General features: G+C 46.7%; 3 protein-coding genes across 4 annotated transcripts; 2 read left to right on the top strand and 1 right to left on the bottom strand.

The window, feature by feature from the left end:
• Positions 1 to 146: 146 nt before the first annotated feature.
• dph2 (diphthamide biosynthesis 2) lies at positions 147 to 6,777 on the top strand. The gene is made up of 6 exons (XM_056583912.1): positions 147 to 395; positions 496 to 608; positions 1,011 to 1,231; positions 1,672 to 2,337; positions 2,705 to 2,890; positions 3,607 to 6,777. The coding sequence occupies exons 1-6, from the start codon at positions 246 to 248 to the stop codon at positions 3,732 to 3,734; spliced, it is 1,464 nt and encodes a 487-aa protein (XP_056439887.1). The 5' UTR covers positions 147 to 245; the 3' UTR covers positions 3,735 to 6,777.
• Positions 3,766 to 8,845, bottom strand: ncf2 (neutrophil cytosolic factor 2). 2 transcript variants are annotated; one of them, XM_056583909.1, is made up of 15 exons: positions 8,599 to 8,845; positions 8,310 to 8,392; positions 8,101 to 8,209; positions 7,729 to 7,863; positions 7,477 to 7,584; positions 7,119 to 7,178; positions 6,973 to 7,016; positions 6,234 to 6,375; positions 6,042 to 6,107; positions 5,699 to 5,774; positions 5,558 to 5,601; positions 5,270 to 5,439; positions 4,826 to 4,940; positions 4,583 to 4,700; positions 3,766 to 4,484 (listed from the first exon to the last, which is right to left on the bottom strand). In XM_056583909.1, exons 1-15 carry the CDS (start codon positions 8,770 to 8,772, stop codon positions 4,396 to 4,398), a joined length of 1,533 nt encoding a protein of 510 aa, XP_056439884.1. In that variant the 5' UTR covers positions 8,773 to 8,845; the 3' UTR covers positions 3,766 to 4,395. The 2 variants fall into 2 exon arrangements, with proteins under 2 accessions (XP_056439884.1, XP_056439885.1); XM_056583910.1 differs by having other exon boundaries at positions 3,769 to 4,484; positions 5,288 to 5,439; positions 8,599 to 8,843.
• Positions 8,846 to 9,884: 1,039 nt separating this feature from the next.
• On the top strand, positions 9,885 to 16,997 carry garem (GRB2 associated, regulator of MAPK1). Its single transcript, XM_056583906.1, has 6 exons — positions 9,885 to 10,545; positions 11,256 to 11,396; positions 12,038 to 12,168; positions 12,761 to 14,026; positions 14,140 to 14,294; positions 15,294 to 16,997. Exons 1-6 carry the CDS (start codon positions 10,425 to 10,427, stop codon positions 16,081 to 16,083), a joined length of 2,604 nt encoding a protein of 867 aa, XP_056439881.1. The 5' UTR covers positions 9,885 to 10,424; the 3' UTR covers positions 16,084 to 16,997.
• Positions 16,998 to 22,834: the final 5,837 nt, after the last annotated feature.

The raw sequence follows: 22,834 nt of genomic DNA, 5'->3' as shown, positions 1-22,834 counted from the left end.
AAGACAGCCCTTGGATCAACTGTCTGTTATCAATGTCATTGTACTAACCTACTTGTTTAGACTTTTTTGCTAATATAAGGGTCAAGTTTCCTCTATAATCGTCATTTACAGTGCTCAGTGATTCTATTCACTGTTATGAGGAACAATCTTTCTTTACCATTGACCGCAGTCATATTTTTCTTACCCTAATCCTTGTAATAAACATTTGTTTGTCCTTATATTCTCAGCCACGACTAAATGACAGGATGACCGACGCATTCAGCAGCAACTCTGATGCGGTCCTCCGGCGTGGAGTGGACGTGACGTCAGGGAGTGATGCTCCCTTAGAAAACGTAGAGGAGCAGTACCAGATTAAAAGAACCTGCGACTTCATTAATAACAATGGTTTCAAAAAGGTAGACAGTGGCGAGTTGCTTTTTTTTTTTTTTTTTAATGAATGGTGTTTGTATCCTGCCATTGTTCACGTTATTAATTTAATTAATTTCATCGCCACAGGTTGCACTACAGTTCCCAGATGAAGTGCTGGTGCATTCTGTTCCCATTGCCACAGAGATCGAGAAAAGTACGTCAGCCAAGCTGTTCGTACTGGGAGACACATCCTATGGCAGGTATATTTAACAAAAGGCTGCTGGTGTTGAGGATATGCTGTTATCACCTCCGGGCTAACTTCCACCTGCATGCTGATGACTTGTCCTCAGTGAGACTGGGAATACAGGTTGTCTAATTAGGATAGAATTATGTATTTCAGTATTAAGTTAAATATTGTCTCAATGCGATTTTGTGAGTTCATGCAGCGATGGAAACCTTCAATGTAAACAAACTGTTCTTTAACGGCATGGCAGTTTTTTGTTGTTGTTGCAGAAACCATGTTCTTCTATATGTCATTTGTGTATGGAGCAATGGAACAGGAGAAGAAAGCATACTTTCCTGCAGCCATCCCCAGAGCAGCACACTCCAGGTTGTCCTTCATGTCAGCGGCGTTAACGTGGGGGTCCTCTCTCTCTCTCCAGCTGCTGTGTTGACGAGGTGGCGGCGGAGCACGTGGGGGCCGACTGCATCGTGCACTACGGCCGGGCCTGCCTCAGCCCCACCACGCGCCTGCCGCTCATCTATGTTTTCGAGCGGCGGCCCCTGGACCTTGAGAAGTGTGCCGCTGCCTTCAGGGAGCTGTACCCCGACACGCAGAGCCACGTGGTCGTGCTGTACGACGTCAACTACTCTCACGCAATCGGTAGGCCACTCCTTCAGAATGGACCCTGGATTCACATGAGAGGGGAGTCTTTCATTGAGGTCATTTTGTTGGAATGCAAGAGGCGGGGGGGGGGGGGCAAACATTTACATATATATTTTTTAATTTTAATATGATTAAATGAATACAATCATAAATAATGCAGGGTATAATTCAGGCGCATTTTCTTTGTGGTGATATTAAGATAAGGAGCAATACTGACGTTTATGGTTGTCCAAAATGACGTTAAAAGAAGCAGGACTGTTGGTTTAATCAGTTGGTTCGAGTTTTGCCCCAAACTCATTATTGATCGAGCAGAAGGGGTAAACAAACCTCAGCCAGCCCATGTGATGGAGCGGTCGTAGATCTACGTCACGATCGCTCGCCACCCCAAACTCTTGTTACGAATGAAGCCCAAACCCCTGATGACTCCTCTCCCACAGACGCCCTCCAGGCGCTCCTCACGCCCTCCTACCCCAACATGGTCGTCTCCACGCTCGTCCTCGACCACTGCCACGGTCACAGCGAGCCGCCGCCGCCGGTGGGGCCAGGGGAGCCCGGGGTGGTCCGCGAGTTCAGCCGGCGCTGCGCCCTGAAGGCGGGCCTGGGCGTGCGGGACTACAGCGTTTTCTTCGTGGGCCCCGAGGGCGCGGTGCTGCGCAACTTCATGATGACCTGGAACCGCGTCCGCTTCTCGGCCTTCCAGCCCGCCACCTCGGCCAGCCGCGCCGAGTCGCCCGCCGTCAACCGCGCGCTGATGAAGCGCTACTACGCCATCGAGCGGGCCAAGGACGCGGGCGTGGTGGGCATCCTGGTGGGCACCCTGGGCGTGGCCGACTACCTGGCCATCATCACGCAGCTGAAGGAGACCATCCGCCGGGCGGGCAAGAAGAGCTACATGTTCGCCATGGGCAAGCTCAACGTGGCCAAGCTGGCCAACTTCCAGGAGATCGACGTGTTCGTGCTGATCGCCTGCCCCGAGAACTCGCTGCTGGAGCACGCCGACTTCTACAAGCCCGTGGTCACGCCCTTCGAGATGGAGGTGGCCTGCAACCGCGGCCGCGAGTGGTCCGAGGACTACGTCACCGACTTCCGCAACCTCCTGCCAGGTCTGCTGGGTGCTCTTTGTTAGTCATTGTTGTACTGTGAAGTACTGGCAACTAGCAACTGGCAGCTTTAGGATTTATACAGTTTGGCCTGTTTGTCCTGTTAGTCCTGTTTGCCCTTACTTTCGCATTTACTTTAGCATCTATTTTTGTATTCCTTAGCACCACTTTTAATTTGTATTGTATTTTATCCTGTGTTTTCCACTGCTGCTGCGCTGCTGTAACAAAGTAATTTCCCCTCCGGGGGATTAATAACGTTTTCATCTATGGACATCATGGAATATATACATATGTATAGCAAATGTTCTTATAAAAGCATGAGGAGTAGCTTGGTTGCCGTGGGCCCTTAATAACCCTCTTCCCGCCCCAGGTGGGCAGAACCACGTGGCGCTGGGCAGTGAGCAGGAGGCGGGAGAGGAGACGGACGTGTCCCTGATCACTGGGGCGCTGCGGAAGCACGGCCTGTGGTCTGAAGAGGCAGCGGTGCCCTCTGACGACCCCTCCTCCCTGGTCCTGAGGAACCAGAACCTCACCGTGGCCCAAACCCACACAGCAGGTACCAGACGTAGAGCAGGGCTCCACTGGGCTCTTCAGTTGAGGCGTCTGAGCTGGGATGCATGTTTAATGCTGACGTATCATACCACCAGGTGTCAGTGTGTTTGGCCGTTACAAGCAGTTAGGAAAATCGGCCTCTTCTGACATCACAAGTGGGCAGTTAAACCAAGATGTATGCTGGATGGATCAGTCTACCCAGTGGACAGTAGCAAACGTTGCTCATCTATCCGTCATACATCTAGGTGGACACGCTGGACACAGCTAATCACACTCACACCTGGTGGTATGATATGTCATCTTTAACCAAAATAATGTATTGTCATGTACTACCGCTTGTCATGGTCCTCCCTGGTTCACGGCCATGATACCATCTCACCCTGAGACACTGCCACACCATGCAATAAATATCGTGTGATGCAGATCACTGTAGATACATTTTGTAGTAATCTGAATTCAAGGAAAAATATTTTCTGCTTATGTTTAAATCAATGTTTAATTTGTAGGGTTTATAGGGGCATAATTGGGCCTTATTTAAATTATAGATATATCCACAGTTTTTTATATAAATATCTATATTCAGTCAGTAATGTGTTGCTAGAGAGGGATGGGTTCCAGTAAGGGCGTCACCCCAAGGTGACACCCCCGCCTTCTGGGATGCTCCCAGAAAGCGGGGACCTGTTGCCACCATACCTGACCCCGCCCCTCCCTCCTCGACAGCGTCCTACCTGGCGGGCCGCAGCTGGCAGGGCCTGGAGAGGAAGCTGGGAGAGACGGCGGTGACCAAGGCCGTCGAGGGCCGGAGGGGCATCGCCATCGCCTACGAGGGCGAAGGGAAGTCCTCGTGATGACTCGCCCCGGTCAGATCCACCACAGGCCTTATTTAACCACCGCTGGTTCACCTCCATGCAACAAGCCGCTCACACACGATTGGACCGTTGTTTTATGCACATGTTTTATTCATATTGGAATGATGGTAGCACAATGTGATGGCTATCTACACTGGGGAGTCTGACCTCAGTCCCGCCCACAATTGACTGTTCTACCAAACACTTACAAAGCTGTTTCAGGACCACTTATTCAAATAAATCCCTGTAGACCGAGCAAAGAAGCCATAGTTTATTGTTTAACACATGCGCGTTGTCTCAAACGGCTGTGCTTGTGACCATGGTATAAATTGAGAAATAAGTTAATGCAAATAATATGCCAGACAGCTCCCCGACAGAGCCCTGTTTGAGCAGATAAGCTTCGAGGACATGGAGTACAAATTCCATAGAAAATATATAAATGGGTTCACTCAGTTGAGTCATGTTAAAGGTAAATGTATTGCAAACAATTATTTATTTATTTGTCCAAAGTAACTCAAAATAAGTGCATTCAGGCATGTATATACAACCCAAATGTTGCAAGAATCATGTGAGTACATAAAATGTATCAAATAGGCGAATTGCTTCCAGTGCTACAATCAGTTTCCAAACGGTGAGCACGCAGCAACGACGCAGCAACTGGTTATAAGGCATCCACCGGAGCTTCCACATAGGCTGCAGGGAATATACCAGTACTTCCTTTACACTCCCCTTCAAACCAGTCCCGGTTCACTAAAGAAATGGAACAATTAATAGTGATTAAAACGTCACTCCTTTTTTATCCAGGATGAACAAAGTTTTTCCCATGGCGGCGAGTTTGTGTGCGCTACCTTTAGTGAGGAGTAGGATGCTGTCCCCCTGGTTAAAGCTGAGGTCCTCTGGATTCTGGGACTCGTAGGAGTATAGCGCCACAACATGAATCGACACCTCCGGGCTCTCTTTCACTGGCTAGCAACACAAAACGGGAACGGTTAGTTCACACCTCGTTAACCCTTCAGGCCCTGCAACCCTGAGTCCCTCTAAAACAGGAGCTAGTGAGGAGCGATGCTCAGCCTGATGAAGGCGCCTCCCACCTCCTCTTTGGGGATACACCACAGAGTGATGCGCCCACAGTTGGCACTGCTCCAGACCCCCTGCATGTCTGTGCTGGCGTCCATTACCGTCAGTCCAGCCGCTGGGGACGTGCAACTGCAGTACACAAAAAGGATCACGCGATTCGAATGTTTGTGTTAAATGGATACAGGCTCATTTCCAAACGGAGAGCATTGTTGCATACATCAGTTTGTGATTATATTTATTCTCATCACTGCTGCATATTTCATTTCGAATGTTTGTACCCTGTAAGTGATTTGGCTACAGGCAATACAAGTCTGGATCCTATGAATATATTTAGTATTTATAATCAAATACACATTTTCTTAAACTGATGACAAACTGATAATTTTACTTTAAACATGTTTTGAAATTCTCTCTGTAAAGTTGTGGAAACAGCAATTTCAGCAATTCTGACGTAATACCTCAAGGTGACGTAATACCTTAAGGTGACATCCTCCGCTGGCAGCTTCAGTTTCTTGCCGACCCGCTCCACCAGTGCAGTGAAGGGAGAACCGTAGTCTATATAGAGCGCTAGGTTGAATTTGTAATGCACTTTCACAAGGCATGCCGATTCTTCACTGTCTTCCGCAGTCTAATCAGAGAGCGAGACCCATATCAGTTCTGAGGCAAGCACGCATTACTTTATTTTCGACCTAGAGAAAAAGGTGCTGGTCAAATGACGGGTGAAGATACGATTTGATTTGGCGTACCTCAGAGTTTTTGGTGTCTTCGTTGTTCTTACTGGGTGTAGGGACTTAAGAAGTACAGCTGGTTAACTTAAGAGTATTAACATTAGGAAACTATCCAGTCCAACAAACCGTGTTGTTATGTTTTGCATGTTTAAAGTATACCTTGTTCAGTTTCCGGTCGAGTGGGTGCCTTTCGCCTTGGAAGGTCTGCTAAATAAATGATTTGGGAGTTGCCATCCTACACAGAGACAAATTAATTGATATGCACTTAAAAACACTTGAAATGAATAGCTACACCTGGCATGGCAGCGCAGAGACTGTAACATTGTGCACAATTAAAATAAAACCACGCGCAAACTGCATCTACTTTGTACTTGTGTCAGTGATTTGTGATTCTGGATACATTTAACTATTCAAAGAAAAACATGTCTGGGTGATACATGCTGTGCTTTAGAATCCAAGTGAAAACACTGGTAAACTACCAAAATGGAAAACATTCCCTTACTTGAGTTGGTTTTGAATTCAGATTGATCTCCATCCGCTCCAGGTAATTGTAGGGAACCAGGCCTCTCTGTAAACACAGGAGCCAGGAGTAGTAGTAACTGACTAACTGAAGCACAACCCATTATATGCATCCCTAGCCTGGGCTGTACGTATTGGGTTATTATTAAAGTGGACTGTGATGTTTTGTACGTACTCTTTCATTGAAGACCACTGAGGCCCAGTTGTCGTCGCCCTTCTGCAACACAAACACTACGTTCCCGGGCAGCACGGCCAGCTCGCCGCTCGTCTCCGGGGAGAACGCAAAGCGCACTATGTGGGGTTCTCCCTCGAAGGCCCTGGGGAGGCACAGAACGCCAGTGGCGGGGGACGGTTTGGCCTGTGATGGTCAGTTCACGTCACACTTCCTTCATACATTGGAACTTTTGCCTTGGTGGATCACGTTGTTGCAGTCACAGAGTGTATATGTGTGGTCGCCGCACAAATCTATAATGTTCTATGATGTAGGCCTCTATGGGATGTGAATATTACTGATGTATGCCTCTATGGGATGGGATTTGAATTAACCTGATGTAGGCCTCTTGGATGTGAATAAACCTGCTGTAGGCCAGTATGGGATGGGATGTGGATAAACCTGATGTAGGCCTTGATGGGATGGGAATAAGCCTGATGTTGGTTTAAGGGACGTGAATGTGGCCCCTAGGGTTAGGGTCAAAATGACCAGACTACGTTGATCAAAGTAGTGCCTTCTGCAGTGTGACTGTATGTTGTCAATGACACCTACTTTTCTTGCTTTGTTACAATAAGCAGAAGAGGCTGATCTTTTTATTTGTAGATTTATTCATATTTGGTTACAGTGTCTACCTCAGAACCATAAGCAGAAGTGGCTGATCATTTTATGTGTAGATTTATTCACATTTGGTTACAGTGTCTACCTCAGAACCTCAGGTTCTTTAGGAATAGTAGGCCCCTCGTCCACCTACATGGAAACCAAACCATAGATTAAAACAGGGAAATGTACATTGAACATGCATTTGTAGTGTATTTGTAGTAGTAAACCGTTTTTTTGTATGTACTTCACCTTTGGTTGTAATGGAGCAAATCCAGAAAACTCATCTTGTGGAGTAGTGGAGGAAACAACCTGAAGAGTAAGTAAAAATAGGAGTTATTTAAGAGAAACCAGATACCAAAATCAAACCACAGATGCTATGCCTCTTGTGCCCAGTAATGTCAATTTCCATGACCACTGATTTGGCTTGCTTATATCACTTTGGGTAACCACAAACTTTTTTTAAGTGAGTGGTAAACATATAAAGACTGTAATTTAAATCATTGAGGGAAGGAAAATGCATCGGCTTGAATAACATATAGGATCTTTTCAGAAGAGCTTACTATTCTACATCCTGCCATACGTTAACATTGTCCCTAGAGATGGATACCTTTGATTTTCCCAGATAGTCCCTCTTCTCCAGCTCAGCCACATAATTCTTGTTGGGTCGGAACAGCGCTTTGGATTGGACCACAGCTGGCTGGAAGAATTTCCGCTTCTGTTGGGAAAAGAATGGCCGTATCCATGTCAAGACAGGTCAGCAGCTCAATAAGTGAAAGCGGTGTGATGGTATTGTAGTATCGGATCCATCTATCATCTGTGGAGAGCTTGGCAGTGGACGCCTACAGTGCTTCTGACTGACCAGAGTGGACTGCAGAGCTCTATCGATGAGGGTGAGCTTGGCCTCGGTCTTGTAGTCGAGTGCTGACACAAGGTGCACCTGGGCCTTGTCCCAGTGGCCCAGGTGAGCCTCGCACAACGCCATGTTGTGGAGAACCTGGGTGTGGAGAACGTGGGAGGAGTCTGGGAATTGGCATTGTAACTGCATTTTAAATTCCTCACGGCATGATCAAAGCAATAATGTGTTCTGAATGTAGATCAGGGCGGAGGGTTGAATTGGTCATTCCAGGGGGGGTTGATTATGTTTCGGTTGAATTGGTAAAAGATTTTCTTGAGACATGTTGAAATGTGTTAGTTCTGCAGTGGCCACTTGATGTGCGTTTGAAACACTAACCTCACAGGCATGCAGCTTGTGTCTGAGGCCAAGTGCTTTGTAATCAATGAGTTGGTTGCCCCTCAGGTCCTTGAATGCATGCTGGAAATCTCCTAAACTCTCCTCATACCTTGAAAAGAAACAATTCGGTGAAACATTTCATCCACGACTGGAGTTATAACTTATGAATGGAATGTGTGACAATAATTGATACTCATGTGGAGCCATACATTTCCTTTTTGTAGAAGGTGATTCCTCTCTGATAGAAGGCCACTGCCAGGTGCTCATCTTTGCCTATGCTTCTGTCAAAAGCCTAGCCAAGAGTTACACAGAGTTAACTTCCCCCAGAGGAAACCAGACATAGAGCACTTCTCTTTTCATCGTGACTTGCATTTTAATATAATCACGGCAATAGACTGCTTCTATATAACCTTTCTGGAGTAGTGGAAATGTTGAAAACAATGCCAAGTTTCTTTCGTATCCTGCTTATGGAGGAAAGTGATGAAAGGGCAGACATACCTTCTCAGCAGCCTCTAAATCCTTGTTGATTAAATGGAGACAGCCAATGTTGAAGTAGATTTTGGAGTTTGGTTCTTCAATAGAAACAAGGATTTGAAGTGCTTGGGGCAGTAGGTCCTTGTCAACACAGGTTACAGCCTCATCCCATTGTCTCAGAGTGTCCAGAAAAGTCATGGTGCTGTTGCAGAGATTGACAGAACTGAGAGAGAGGAAACATTGAAACGCTTGACCGCCCGGAGGATCAGGAAGTACAGCCTAGTTACGACAGGGCTGTTGCATCCAATCTGAAGCAGCCTGTTCTTGTTAGTTTACAAATTTAGTAATGCATTGGAATCAACAATATAATTTTGTTATTGAGGATTATAATTGATATTATTTATTATTGTTGATTTTGTGCTTTTGGAAAAGAGGAAGGCCTACTTCTTTTTGATTAGAATAATTATCATATTTGGTTGGTTGCAACAATGACATTCACCAAATGTAGATTGAATTGGTTCACTGGCTCCTTATCTAGATCTAAAGTATCCATAGTAACCTATTTGCTAACCCTGCTCTCCCCTGGGTAACTGAAGCCCGTCCTCCCCACCCCTCACATAACAAATTGTTGGAGGGTCAGGTCGGATTCATCAACATGTAATGCGAGCCAGGTCCCTATTCCTCTTTCTGTCTTCCCCTCTATTTTAGGAGACTGGGATTTATAGGATTTTGGTTGATAAGTGAAAAAGGAAAAATAAATACAATGACACTAATTATGCAAATATCCCTAATTATCCAAAGTGGTAATGCTTAATTTGGTGTAAAGGTATTGTGTTTGTTGAACGGTCCAACATGGCAAACTGAACAGGGAAACAACGTGACAACAAGAATTTAAACAAATAAGATATTTCTGGAGGGTCTGGTGCATTGCGATTTGGAGTGAGAGATGACTATGAATATTTGAGTTGTTGTAGTTGTATTGGTGAGATGAAGGCTTCAGGAAACTTACTTCCCTCAAATTACACAGACCTGCAAGCACTCCATAAACAAACCACTAACATAGGTTTAACCATCTTTTTGGAGAAGAACCGGATTGTGCAACCACAGCAGCACATTTTGTAACTTGTGGTGATGTGCACACGTTAAGTGTAATGCTTATAACAAGTAACTATTGCACATACAACCTGCAGAAGACTCCACTATATAACTGTATCTGTTAATATTGCATCTTATATTGGATATATCCAATATGTCCATTGATGTCAATTGATTACCCTTTTTAAAGTAGTTTTTACATCTGACCTTTTATGCATCTATAGTTTGTTATATTGTAACTCTACATGCACTGAGGGGCAAAGAATTGTCGAATTATATTACCGTAATAATGGCTATTCCATTACATATATTACGTCTATGAGATGTCATGTTGTAGATACGTTATATACAATAACATCACTAATCCAGCCTCTAGGGTCATTGTAGACGACCTGTGAACCTGCCCTTCGGTCCAACATTCCTGTTCAATTTTCCATGGTTCTTTACTTTGAAAACTAATCCATCCGACCGGAAGTCGTAATGTCCTTGCGCTACTTCAGACTTGTTTCGCTAGCTTAGAACATTAAACAAACAAACATGGCTGTGCAATATTATAACCACATTCTGATACTACAGATGTCTACATCACATAGACGTTTAAAGAAGAGATATGCAACGATCGACTAACAGCGATGTGGAGTAGAAAGCCGTGCATCAATAGTTGACTATTTCTCAAGGTGAGCTAGCTTGGCGAGGCTTTTTCTGGACGTTTTGCAGCTAGCTACCGATGTAGTTGGCTAAGTTAACTGAACAATATGGACCTTGGAACAATGTTGTACAACAACCTGAAGGATGTTCCGTGGAGCAACACTTCACTGCCGTTAGATCAACTCGTCAGTTCTTACAGATTGCCTCAAATTGTGAAGCTGGATCAAGGTAAGTAGTGTCCTCTCTGTGTGGTCACACGATAAGGATTTTACAAACGCTACAGTGGGTCTCTGTGCAGTGCTAGTGCCTCAGAAGCTAACGTTCACCAAGGGCTCTGACCATGAAAAGCTACTGATGCACATGGTCCTCGTTCAAATTTGGGTTATTCTACCGATAAAAGGCCTGAGTTGTTAGTCCCCAAAAGTGTCTGTTTAGCTGAAGCTCAGTATGCAGGTTGCAACGTTATCATCTAGCCTCATCTATTTTCTTGCAACTCCCTTTCCTCTACAACCCTGTCATTCCCCCTTGATGCAATACAATGCATGCCCCACATCATGGACCTCGATGATAATATAACTAATTGTATGATTCATATATAATTTTATAAGCCAACATATACACATATGCAGAAGTCTGTAGCAGGATGTATATGATGGTTACCATTTAGAAAAATGTGCATTGAATAATACATAATTTAAACCCTTGCTAGAAATGTTCTGCATTCCATTGGTTCAAGTGCCGGCAACGTTTGCCTGATGTTAAATCACTTACTTAAACCTTACTTGTTTACCTATTGGCACCTTATGGCATGTTAACTTGAAAGTATAGTGCGTCCATTACACAGTAGACCAGTTCATGGAATGATTCGTTAGTTTCTCAATGAGTGTTAGGCAAACAAGTAACTCATGAATACGCATATGTTGCATTTCTTCCATCAGGCGAGTCAGTGGAAGGACTACGGGACAACGACTACCTCTTACTTCATTCCTGCCGTCAGTGGACCACCATAACGGCTCACAGCCTTGAAGAGGGACATTATGTTATTGGCCCAAAAATAGAGATCCCAGTTCATTATGAAGGTAGGAAACAGCCACACACACACACACACACACACACACACACACACACACACACACACACACACACACACACACACACACACACACACACACACACACACACACCGCCCCCAGCTGTCCAATGGTGATATTGTAAATGGACTGCATTTATATAGCGCTTTTCTAACCAGTGGCCACTCACAGCGCTTTACAATTACGGCCCATTCAATCACACACCTACGGGGGTGTCAGCCATGCAAGGCAAAGGCAGCCTGTCGAGAGCAGTTAGAGTTAGCTGCCTTGCTCAGGGACCACACTTGTCTAGGAGGAGCCGGGAATTGAACTTGCTCCCATTCCCTCTGACTCCTGAGCCAATGCCAAGCTTCGATGTGGGTGCTCAGCACAAAACGTTCAGAGTGATATTTTATGTGTCTTACAATTTCCAGTAAAGCTTCCTCCACCATTCAAATCAATATGTCAGCATCCTCCAGAATGTTGATACAGAGGAAGAGAGAGACACAGTGTAAGCTAACCGTTTAGGGCTGACACATTTATAAGTATCACTAATTTGAACCCATTTTAGACGCCATGAGTTTTGACCGCCGATCCCATTTCCACCCAGTGTGGAGTGAAGGTCTGACGCAGTGCTCCTCTGATCTCAGGTCAGTTTAAGTTGCTGGAGCAGGACCGAGACATCAGGGAACCGGTGCAGTACTTCAACAGTGTGGAGGAGGTGGCCAAAGCTTTTCCTGAAAGGGTCTACGTGATGGAAGACATTACGTTCAACGTTAAGGTACGCATGAGAAGTACCTTTTGTGGGATGTTTATAAAAGCGTGGGTTAGTGTGTGTGTGTGTTTGTGTGTGTGTGTGTGTGTGCGTGTGCGCGTGCGTGCGTGCGCCTCAAAACAACAGTTTGAGGAATGGGATATTAATCCTGAATGAAAGTGTCTCAAAGTTTCCTGACTGACATTAAGACTTATGAAAGGGTCCTCAGATATGCACTAAATAAGAAAAAGGTAAAATGTTATTCTGTGTATGTATGATTTTAGTCCTTTATTCTGTTTATAATATCTTTGTTTAATAAGAAACACTTGAAGGAATGCACAGATTTGACTCAAGATAGCATTTGGTCTATATTTGACCCAGCAACTACCCTGATTAAATCAGCCATACTCATGGCTGTGATCAGTTACACAAGTAGCTACAAATCAAACAGCATGCGACTGATACCCAGCCTGTCTGCATGTATAACAGAAGTCAATAGACAAAACAACAGCTTTGAGCACTCCCTGTATCTGGCCACACCCTATCCTGGTACACTGACATTCTCAGACAGAATAAAATGTCCACTTTCAACTAAACCGATCCCATTGGCCGCTCCTAGATGGCGTCGGGGGAGTGCAACGAGGACACGGAGGTGTACAACATCTCCCTGAGCACGGGGGACGAGCTCACCCTGATGGGCCAGGCGGAGATCCTCTACACCAAGACCTCCCGGGAGAAGTCCCGCTTCAACACCATCTTCAAGAAGATCGGCAAGCTGCACTCCATCGGCCGCGTCGGGCGGGGCAAGATGCCCTGCCTGATCTGCATGAACCACCGCACCAACGAGAGCGCCAGCCTGCCCTTCCAGTGCAAGGGGCGCTTCAGCACCTGCAGCCCGCTGGAGCTGCAGATGCAGGAGGGCGAGCACACCATCCGCCACATCGTGGAGAAGACGCGGCTGCCCGTCAACGTGGCGGTGCCCAGCGGGCCGCCGCGCAACCAGCACGACCTGCACCACATCCGGCAGGGCCACCGCTACAAGCTGGTCAACGTGCAGACCAAGACGGTGGTGGTGTGCTGCGTGCTGCGCAGCGACAAGATCATGCCGGTGCACTTCCCGCTGCACGCCGCCGTGCCCCGCTGCGCGCTGCCCGAGGGCCTGCTGCACGGCGAGCTGTGGCTGGACACCATGGTGCACCGCTGGTTCACCTTCTGCCAGGAGCAGTTCCACATCGACGACTACTCGCGGGCCGTGCGCGACGTGCGCACGGACTGGGGCAACGACGAGGGCAAGAGCCCCAAGAGGAGCGGCGGCGGTGGCAGCGCGGGCAGCATCGGCGGCGGCGGCGGCAGCAGCGGCAGCAACGGGGGCAGTTGCCCTGCCCCCACGCAGCCGCCCGGCTCGCTGACGTACGCCCGGGACGAGCTGACGCAGTCGTTCCACCGGCTGTCGGTGTGCGTGTACGGCAACAACCTGCACAGCAACAGCGAGGTCAACCTGCAGGGCTGCGCCAGCCTGTGCGGCGACTGGGCCCTGCTGCCGTCGGACAGCGTCCCCGTGGACCAGGCGGACCAGGCGGACCAGTACTTCACCGAGCTGATGGAGAGCACCAGCCCGGTGCAGCAGCCGGCGCCGGCGCCGGCGCCGCCACAGCCCGCCCCCAAGTCGGAGGTGCCCTACGAGGAGCTGTGGTTGGACCACCTCAAGTCCCGCATGGCCCAGCCGTCGCTGAGCGAGGGGTCGCGGGGCGGCGGCAACAACAACAACGCCGGCGGCAGCGGGGCGACGGTGGGCCAGTCCTACCAGCCCGCCTGTTCTCTGGGACCAATCGCCACCTCCGATTTGTGTCAATCCCCGCCCCCCGTCCCGCCCAAGTCGGAGGCTGTAAGTATTGCGTCTCTAATTCGAGCGGCACTTCAGGTGCTCAGTGAAAAGACGCGGGTGAAAAGGTGGGCTGAGGTATCATTAGAACGCGTCGCGTGTCTTTCCCCGTGCAGGTGAAGGAGGAATGTCGCCTCCTGAACGCCCCGCCCATTCCTCCGCGGACCGCTAAGCAGGTGCCGGCGCCGCCCGCCGTGTCCAAGCCCCGGCAGCAGGAGACCCGCTCCCCCAGCCCCACCCTGTCCTACTACTCATCAGGCCTGCACAACATGTAAGAGGGATCCTGTTCCCCGGACAATGACACAGACGGCCCTGTTTGTTTAGACTCTGAGTCACCGTGAAGAGAAACCCTCTGGTAAAGAAAGCGGCAGATGGTTTATTAGCGGAGGGCATGGTTCCTCTCCCTTTTGTCCCTCTGCCTTTTTTAAGGCCACAAATTAGCGTGTCATTTCCCCGCTGAAATAAATATTGGATCATATCCTCATACTTGGTCTGATCCAGGAGAGGCCTCACTCCTTCACTAACACCAGAGGGCGCTGACAGCAAGAAGGCACTCGGTGCTAATGGATAGAGATCCCCGAAGCCAATGTTCTACATTTGATGTTTTTTTCAGTGTTTACAGATGTACTATTTTCAGGTAGTTGCTATGGAAACTTATGGAAACATGATCAATGTTTACAGGGTAGGAGTCATTGTCTCACGATAATCTTGGCACAGTTTGAAAGTACACCAGGCGTTCCAAGGCTGTGTTTCACGGGCTATTCAGACATTTTGTTATGAGTCTGTGAAATGCAAAGCAGTCTCGGTGTAAGCAGTTAGAATTAGAGCAGTTAACGCTAGCATCTCCTTTGGTTAGGTTTGTCATTGACCGTAGCTGCATATTTTAATCGTAGAAGACTTAACATTAAAAGTTAAAAACATTATTAAAGAAAAACATTAAATGATCATTTAAGTTTGTGTGATAAGAGCCGTTAAGGAGGAAGCTAATGGAATCCTCGTGTCTGCAGCTTTTAAACACTTTGATGTCTATGTACTACTTAATCATTAAATGCTGTCTCACTGGAGGTAAGCTGGCCATATGGACAGCACTAGGTGGTTGGGTGGATCTGTCGAAATAATTCAGAATTGAGTACAGTCAGTCAGAGTCCATTCAATTGCCTTCTCTGATTGGTGCCTGATGATGTCATTTGGCACTTACAAGCCAATCAGAAACGATGGCAACCGATGACCCCCTGATTGTTACCCCTGAACCTCTTGTCTCCGCCTGCAGCGGCGGGCGTGACGGCGAGGCGAGGGAGGCCTTGGAGCAGGGCCCGGCGTGCTGCCCCTGCAGCTGGGCCGAGGCCGAGGCCGGCGCCGCCTTCACCTGCGGCAGCCTGCCGCTGCAGGGCATGTCCTCCAGGCTGTCCTGGCCCAACGCCTTCAGCACCGCCGGGACCCGGGCCGGAGAGGGGCCCGACGGCCGGAGCTACTACAGCTTCCCCCGCAAGAGGTCCCTGGGCGCCCCGAAGACGGCCAGTCTGCTGGACCTCGACGGGCGGGGGACCCCCCTGCGCTCGCGGACGACCTGCAGCAAGTCCTCCAGCTGCACCTCAGGCACCTGCGGGGACAAGCCCATGGACGCCTTCACCGCCAAGCAGAGCCTCTCCTGCCCCATCCTGCCCCCCAGAACCTCCAAATCAAAGCGGGGGCCCGAGGTGGGCTCGGAGCGCGACCCACGGACCCCACAGCGGCCCCTCAGCCAGGACGAGCAGGGCACGCCGCCGGAGAGGTTCGGCGTGGCGTGTTCCCCCACCTCCGGCTGCTGCCTGTCCCCTGCGGCGGCGGCGGCGTGGGAGCCCCCGGCCAGCCTGGCGGGCCTCTCCGTGGAGGAGGTCTCCCGCTCGCTGCGCTTCATCGGCCTGACGGACGACGTGGTGGCGCTGTTTGGGACGGAGAAGATCGACGGGAGCCTGCTGCTGCAGCTGACGGAGGAGATTCTGTCGGAGGACTTCAAGCTGAGCAAGCTGCAAGTCAAGAAGCTCATGCAGTTCATGAACGGGTGGAGGCCCAAGATATAACGCAGCGGTACGAGTCGAGAGCGGGCGGGGTCGATTGTGTGTCACGCCCCCAGTATGTAAGCTACGCACACCGGCTTAAGTTAATTTGCCGAGCTTTTGGTGTCGCCTGGGTTCCTGGGAACGGCAGCTAGAGCGGAGCCCCGTCGGTCCAACAGGGGGACCTGCTACAACGGTACCTGAATCCAACCCGTTGGCACTTTCATGGAGGCTTTGTGTCTGTTACTTGTTCCTCTGTTCCCGTGGCCCTTCAGCGGTTGCTGTGGAAAAACCGATGAGTTAATGGTACTGAACTGACGTGGGGGGAGGATAAACAAAGACTAGCTTTGTTGGGGCATTGTCCGATTTTTGTTCTTAAACGGGAATACCACTGACATCAAAGATTTGTGTGAACCGACAAAGCTTAATATATATATTGTATTACACAGACAGATGGCCCCTTAATGTTGCACCTTATGTACACACAAGCGTGTGATACGGCTCCTGTAGTGGCGTAACAAGTATTAATGGAGAAACTGACATTTTCCCCCCAACATGAGGCACACGCAGGTTAGTTTAGCAACCAAGTCCCAGTATCATTCGATACTACTACTTATATTAACAGCAGTTTATTTTTTGCTGGTTTTGGAGCCATGTGACGACTGGCCATGAAGTTGCAAATAATTGCAATGAGCTCTGTCACAAGAGCTGGTGCAGTTCCTTTACCTATCTGACTCAAGCGATGTCCATATAATGTAATGTGAAAGTGGTTAATAAGTCTTTGCAATAATACTTAGGAGTTTTAAATGGTGTGGTATTCCACTTTAAGGACTCATCAGGGTCTCCTTATGTGATACCCGTAGCGCATTGCAATGTATTATTTGTATTTGATGCCTTTTTTTTTATATATATATATATATATATATATATATATATATATATATATATATATATATATATTGGGGAGAGTCGGTTGCGTTGAATTACTCACTACTTGCTTTTTGCCAAAGTTTCTCCTTTTTAATGAAGATTCAAACATGCTCCCGAATGACAAGGACTGAGGCCTTTCCGACTAACGTAGATATGTCCCTGTCCTTAACACTAATATGCAAACAAGAGGCAGTGGGCCGTGACGCACGCGTCCTGCATCATGCACTTTGCTCAGTTCAACATGGGGGTCATTCAAAGGCAGTCAGTGGAGGAGGTTGCTTCAGTGTTCAAAGTAGAGAGTCAAGGTGAACACACACATGCACTACATGCTTTAGGTGGAACTGTTATCCGACTGGGAAATGAAGCTTTTCTATGCCTTAACCAACAGACCTTAAAACTACCACAATGTAAAGGTGTTACCTGGTATGTCACTTTGGTAACGCGTTTCCCCTCTGACCTGCCAACCTGCCAAAGTACCTCTCCCTTTGGTGCAGTGCTGTTCCTCAAACACAAAGGCTCTGCATGTGAATGTGGGGTTGCCCCATGGATCTAATGATAGTCAACTACTTTCATTTCTATATTAAGTTACTAAAACCATTCAAATAACGGAAAAAATATGCATATTGGCCTAAGGCATTAGCTGCAGAACAGCTGCAGAGAAGTCCATAAACTAGGCAGCTCCTTGTTCTTATTAATTTACTCTACAGTCTCTTATCCACAATAACCCAAAATTACACTTTACTATACAATATTTGTACATTTATTTTTGTTATCCAATATCCCAGTTTGCCAAACGTCCTTGGATTCAGAGTTACTCATCCCTGTTTACAGTTGGAGAATTACCAATTAGAACTTTCTTCTGATTTAAACTGGCTTATTCTTTGACAGATTTTCTTTAAATCGATGTTGTGACACAACAGACACTACTGTTAGTTATCACCTACCAAAGCACCATTGTTTTGTCAGCAGGTAGAATGTGAAGGAACATGCAAGGTGTTTTTGCTGATGTTTGATATTGAGGTTGGCCAAACCTTGTGTATTTAAATGGAAACTACACTCTATAGTCGTTTTTCAAGTTAAACACTGCTAGGTTGATTTTGGTACTATGATGGAAGGAAGGAAAAACATCCGCAAGTACCAAGATCAGTTGACACTGCAAAATTACAAAATGTCATGCTATAAATCTAATTTGAACAATCTACTTTGGAACATTTAACCCTAAACATTACCATTTTCGAGTGTGCTAGCATTGGAAGGAGCAGAAAACTCAATTAGGGTGTAGTTTCCATTTAATATCTCTGCAAGGTTTTCCTCTCTGAATCCAGGCCAGTGTAAATAAATGATGTCTGAGTGGCTGCAGACCCCACTTGGTTGGGCCGTGGTACGTCGTCAGTACTCTACAACTGACCCTCCTCACTTTGCTACTCCCCCTGTTTTAGTTGTATGATCTATTAAAACAGAAATGAATGTGTGCGTCATTGTATTCATTCAACAAATTGAACGATTGCATTTTTGATGAGTTAAAGGGAGTAGGCTTCATGCAAGATTTACTACAGGCAAAAAAATGTTTTTAATTTAAGTGCATTATTTGCTCTCACCCCCATCCCATTGTATATAGCTCACCTGTCTTCATGGTGTATTTATGATGGTCACACCCAGTGGCGACTGGTCATTAGGGGCAAGTGGGGCTCGGCCCCACCTACTCAAAAGAAAAAATGAAAAGAAAATGAAAATGAAAAAAAAAATATATATATAAAAAATATAATATATATTTTTTTAGATATTTAAAAAATAATCTCACCAGAAAGTACTAGATAATAATAAGTTCGGCGCTTTTATAAAATTATTAGTCGACCCTGGCTTGCTTCTTCCGGCTGAGTTCGTCTGGAGGGGCAAGAGGGGCTCTAGCCCCACCAGCCCAATGCAATGTGTATTGGACTTGAATCATTGAAATGCGCATGCTCAGAGTGTTTCTCTGTTGAAGTCTCCTTTTTTATTTTACTTCCTGGTGGGGCTAGCCCCTCCTTTAATATGTCCATGGTTGAAGTGGACGGAGATTATTTTACTTCCTGGTGGGGCTAGCCCCTCCGGGACCGCAATGGACATATATGGTTCGTTCCACTACAGCGTCATTTCGTTTTTCATAGTTCATTGGCTGTAGGGTGAGGCACGTGATGAGTCATGACTCGAGTGACCTCCCACCTCACATCAGTTGCCGCGCGCAAGATGTCCGGTAGCAAAGATGAGAAGAAGAAGAAGGATAACTTTGCTAACAAACATGCCGGAGGCACACACACGAAAACGAATCGACAACATGAATGTGGTAGATCATCTATTGGAGCACAGATTTGAGACCCTTTTAGTCTGGAGGAAAAAAAAACGCCTTATGGGCGTTTATATATAGGCGTTTATATTATAAACGCCTTATGTCTTGTGCTCTTCAGTCTATTTATGTTTTTCCAGTCGTATATGTTCCCACTGCTGGCCATCGCCTTGTCGTGGTGGCGGGTGGGCTTTAAACCAAGAAAGGCCATTCTGAATCTTTTCTTTCACAGCTATTTTCTTTGATTTCTCCTCCAGGACAATGCTTAGGCCTAGTATGGGAGGTGTACTCCATGGTAAAATTATATGGGTTTGTGGTGTTAAAATATATTTTTATTTGTAATGGTTGTGATTGCCCCAGTACCTGCCTGCTGTCCTGGCAGGTCCTTCTGGGTGGAGGGCTGAATAGAGAACCGGAAACGCCAAGCCAGGGCTACAAACAGCATGGTGGGACACTTGACTAAGTAAGACCAATGAAGGAATCTCAATCTCTATTTTGAAATACTTGGAAAATTACCAATTTTATTTGTAATATACTAGGGCTGTGACTTTTTCCAAAACGACTGTGAAAATAAACGGGTGCCGTCACGAACACTGGTTTGTCATTTAAAAGAATAAAAAATGTTAGCCTAGCCCCACTTGTTTTTTACATGTAGAAACGCCACTGCCTATTCCAGACCCATCCAAATGAAATTTTAAAACCCACACCTATTAAAAATGAAGTCATTGGCATGAGATGCACGGCTAACCAATGGCATGGAGGCACTGGGCGTGTCGGATAATCATAATTAAATTCCAATAACACCCCTTCCCCCCCAAATCCAGAATTTGAAACGGAAGTCGTCAAACTATTATTTGAACAACCCAATTAAAATTCAAACTATAGTACATTTCAGCAAATAGCAACTTAACTGTGGCTTGTTAAGGGCTTAAACCTATAGTGGGGAGTGTCGGAGCCTAACCAAATACCTAATCATAATTGTTGCCCCATACCCCAGAAGCTCCTGTTGATATTTACAAGGATCTGATATAGAAATAGTCATTAATAATCACAGGTGCGCCATAAAAATAGTCAGTGCGCCCAAATATTGAAATGGTTAAACCTGCACTATGTACCTTTTCCACTAGAGCTAATAACTATATTAAACAAGAATCTACAATTTCAGAACTAGAAAGTTTTCAAGAATAAGACGCCAATCTAGTCGATCCATACAGTGAGTTGTACAGTGAGTTGTACAACTCACTGTACAACTCACAGTGAGAGGGGGACGGGCCGGACGGCCCACGGCACACTTGGGAGAGGTGTGCCGTGGCCAAAGTACAGATACTAATGAGATGATACGCAACGTGAGCTGGATGACGTAGTCCTTCCGTGACCTTTCTTTCTTTATAGGTCCATGCCCTTCTTCCCCACAACAATCATTTTAAACAATGGCGGCAAGCGGTTCACGAGTGGGTTTACGTTGTGCGATAGTGAAGTCGAGTGTTTACTTGAAATTTGGGCCGACGACAGCATTCAGTCGCAGCTGGACACCACGCTTGGTGATGACGTATTTATGGTATTACGACGTGATGACGTATGTATGAAGGAGCAATCGTGCCCAGGCCACGGCCCTTGGGAGTAGTGTGACCACGGGCCAGCGGGGGGAGTGGGGAGGGGGGGAATCGTGTTGAATCTTCCTGCAGCACGGAACAGGCAAACGGCCCTAGTGTGAGTGGCCCCATACCATAGACCCAGACGTAGTACTGAACGGAAATTAAAATTGAGTCGAAGTACTTCGACGGGCGGAGCCAGGCTAGGAGGTCTGGGGAGTGTGTAAAAAAACAACACAGATTAACAGTTCAACTGCTACTTTGCAAAGAAAATGTTGCAGAAAAATCTGCAGCCTCATCACAGGGGGATGATGTCAAAACTGGTTTCATGGATTCGTTAGAAGAAAACGCTACATGGCAGCATTGATTGCTTAATGCCCAACAGGTGCGCAACCCGGCCCATAGCCCCAGCGAGTCTGCTCGGTTGCGCACGGCACGCAAATGCGGCACACGGCGGACTCAAAGTAACGAGACCTCATTGAATGAAGCTGAAGTTATAATTATTTTGCTTTTTAAAATCGAAAATTTGCTTTATGTTTTCGCCTGTTTGCGACAAAGCACTGAATCTGTGATTTAATGTGATATAGTTAAATTGAAGAAGATTATCATGCAAGTTATTGTGTACCTAATGAGGTAACGCAATGGTGATTTAGCCAATGGCCCACTGATGAAAGCCCTTCCATTTGAAGTTTTAAGACCTGCTGAATAACGTGCTTGGGACCCAGCTTCAAGTCCTGCTTATGACTGTTGTTTTTCAACCACAGTCATGTCGAATATAATGTCAAATATTCTTCTGGCAATCTCCAGCGCTGTGGCGAGCTCCCGGTCATCAGCCTGAGGTCCTGGGTTTGAGTCACTTAACAATGTACCAATTTAGCCTCAATGCCTTGATGGGCGATTGCTCTTGGTATTTTTATTAAACCTCCTAATAAAAATAATTTATTAGGAGGTTTTTTAGAGCATCCTCCAGTTTATCAAAAACATCTGGAGATCAGTCAGTTTATGAACGTTAATCTATTGAATCGAGTCCCAGAGCAAGCATTAGTACCGGGCACCCTCTAGTTATGTATGCGTCTAAACAACTGCATCCAAGGGTAACTGTAGTGTATTAGGGATATTTCCCAGTGTCACTAATATGAAAAGGCTGGAGATAAAATATAGGCCTTCCTAGACCTTCAAAGGAATTTGAAGGGATACGCAGAGGTATATGAAAATTTGCCTGTTTTACCCAGATTGAGACGATTTGTTTAATCCCAAATTCATCATTGTGCGTCAAGAATGGGGAATTCCCCGGGTTAGCCGTGAAATTTGATTTTAGAAACAATGTCGTTCAATGTAATGTGACATAAGCTTTAACCAATCCCAGTGTCGTGGTGGTGCAAGTGAGAGAGCTGTTTGTTATCTGTTCTGGAGACGTGGGTTCAAGTACCCACTTCTGCACTAACCTTGGAATCCTACTATGATTTTGAAAACATGTAAATGTCTAAAATGTCATTGACAACTATAACTTTCGACCATGTACTAGTAAGTGTCTCGGTGGCGCATGTGAGAGAGCTGTTGGATATCAGTTCTGGAGACCTGGGTTCAAATCCCACCTGGCACACTCTCACCTGGAACTCCCTGACACACTCTCACCTGGAGCACCCTGACACACTCTCACCTGGAATCCAGGTGGGAGTACAACATTTTTGTTAAAGTAAAGGAGAAACTTTTATCAAAACGTCCCCTCCTCCGGGTGTTTGAGCTGTTGAGGATCTGTTCTGGAGTCAACGGTTTGACTCCTACGGTGGGGGGTCTTATGGGAACGACTCTGCTGATTGGGTCCATTCTCTCACACATTCATTTCGAATGACTGTCTGTGAGAATGGATGGCTGTGAATGAGTGCACTCATTCACAGTCATCCATTCTCCCAGACAGTCATTCCCACTC

Source organism: Gadus chalcogrammus, chromosome 23 (genome assembly GCF_026213295.1).
Source record: "Gadus chalcogrammus isolate NIFS_2021 chromosome 23, NIFS_Gcha_1.0, whole genome shotgun sequence".
Taxonomy (NCBI): domain Eukaryota; kingdom Metazoa; phylum Chordata; class Actinopteri; order Gadiformes; family Gadidae; genus Gadus; species Gadus chalcogrammus.
Note: the sequence above shows the minus strand (reverse complement) of the source record. Positions and strands in the feature narration are given on the sequence as shown.

Excerpts from the sequence above, each read along its gene's own strand:
- garem (XM_056583906.1), top strand. The coding sequence starts at position 10,425 with ATGGACCTTGGAACAATGTTGTACAACAACCTGAAGGATGTTCCGTGG. Across the intron at positions 10,546-11,255 it reads AATTGTGAAGCTGGATCAAG|GCGAGTCAGTGGAAGGACTA; the intron begins GTAAGTAGTGTC and ends TTCTTCCATCAG. Across the intron at positions 12,169-12,760 it reads ACATTACGTTCAACGTTAAG|ATGGCGTCGGGGGAGTGCAA; the intron begins GTACGCATGAGA and ends GGCCGCTCCTAG.
- ncf2 (XM_056583909.1), bottom strand. The coding sequence starts at position 8,772 with ATGACTTTTCTGGACACTCTGAGACAATGGGATGAGGCTGTAACCTGT. Across the intron at positions 6,108-6,233 it reads CAGTGGTCTTCAATGAAAGA|AGAGGCCTGGTTCCCTACAA; the intron begins GTACGTACAAAA and ends CTGTGTTTACAG. Across the intron at positions 5,775-6,041 it reads TGAATTCAAAACCAACTCAA|GATGGCAACTCCCAAATCAT; the intron begins GTAAGGGAATGT and ends GTCTCTGTGTAG.
- dph2 (XM_056583912.1), top strand. The coding sequence starts at position 246 with ATGACCGACGCATTCAGCAGCAACTCTGATGCGGTCCTCCGGCGTGGA. Across the intron at positions 396-495 it reads ATAACAATGGTTTCAAAAAG|GTTGCACTACAGTTCCCAGA; the intron begins GTAGACAGTGGC and ends TCATCGCCACAG. Across the intron at positions 2,891-3,606 it reads GGCCCAAACCCACACAGCAG|CGTCCTACCTGGCGGGCCGC; the intron begins GTACCAGACGTA and ends CCTCCTCGACAG.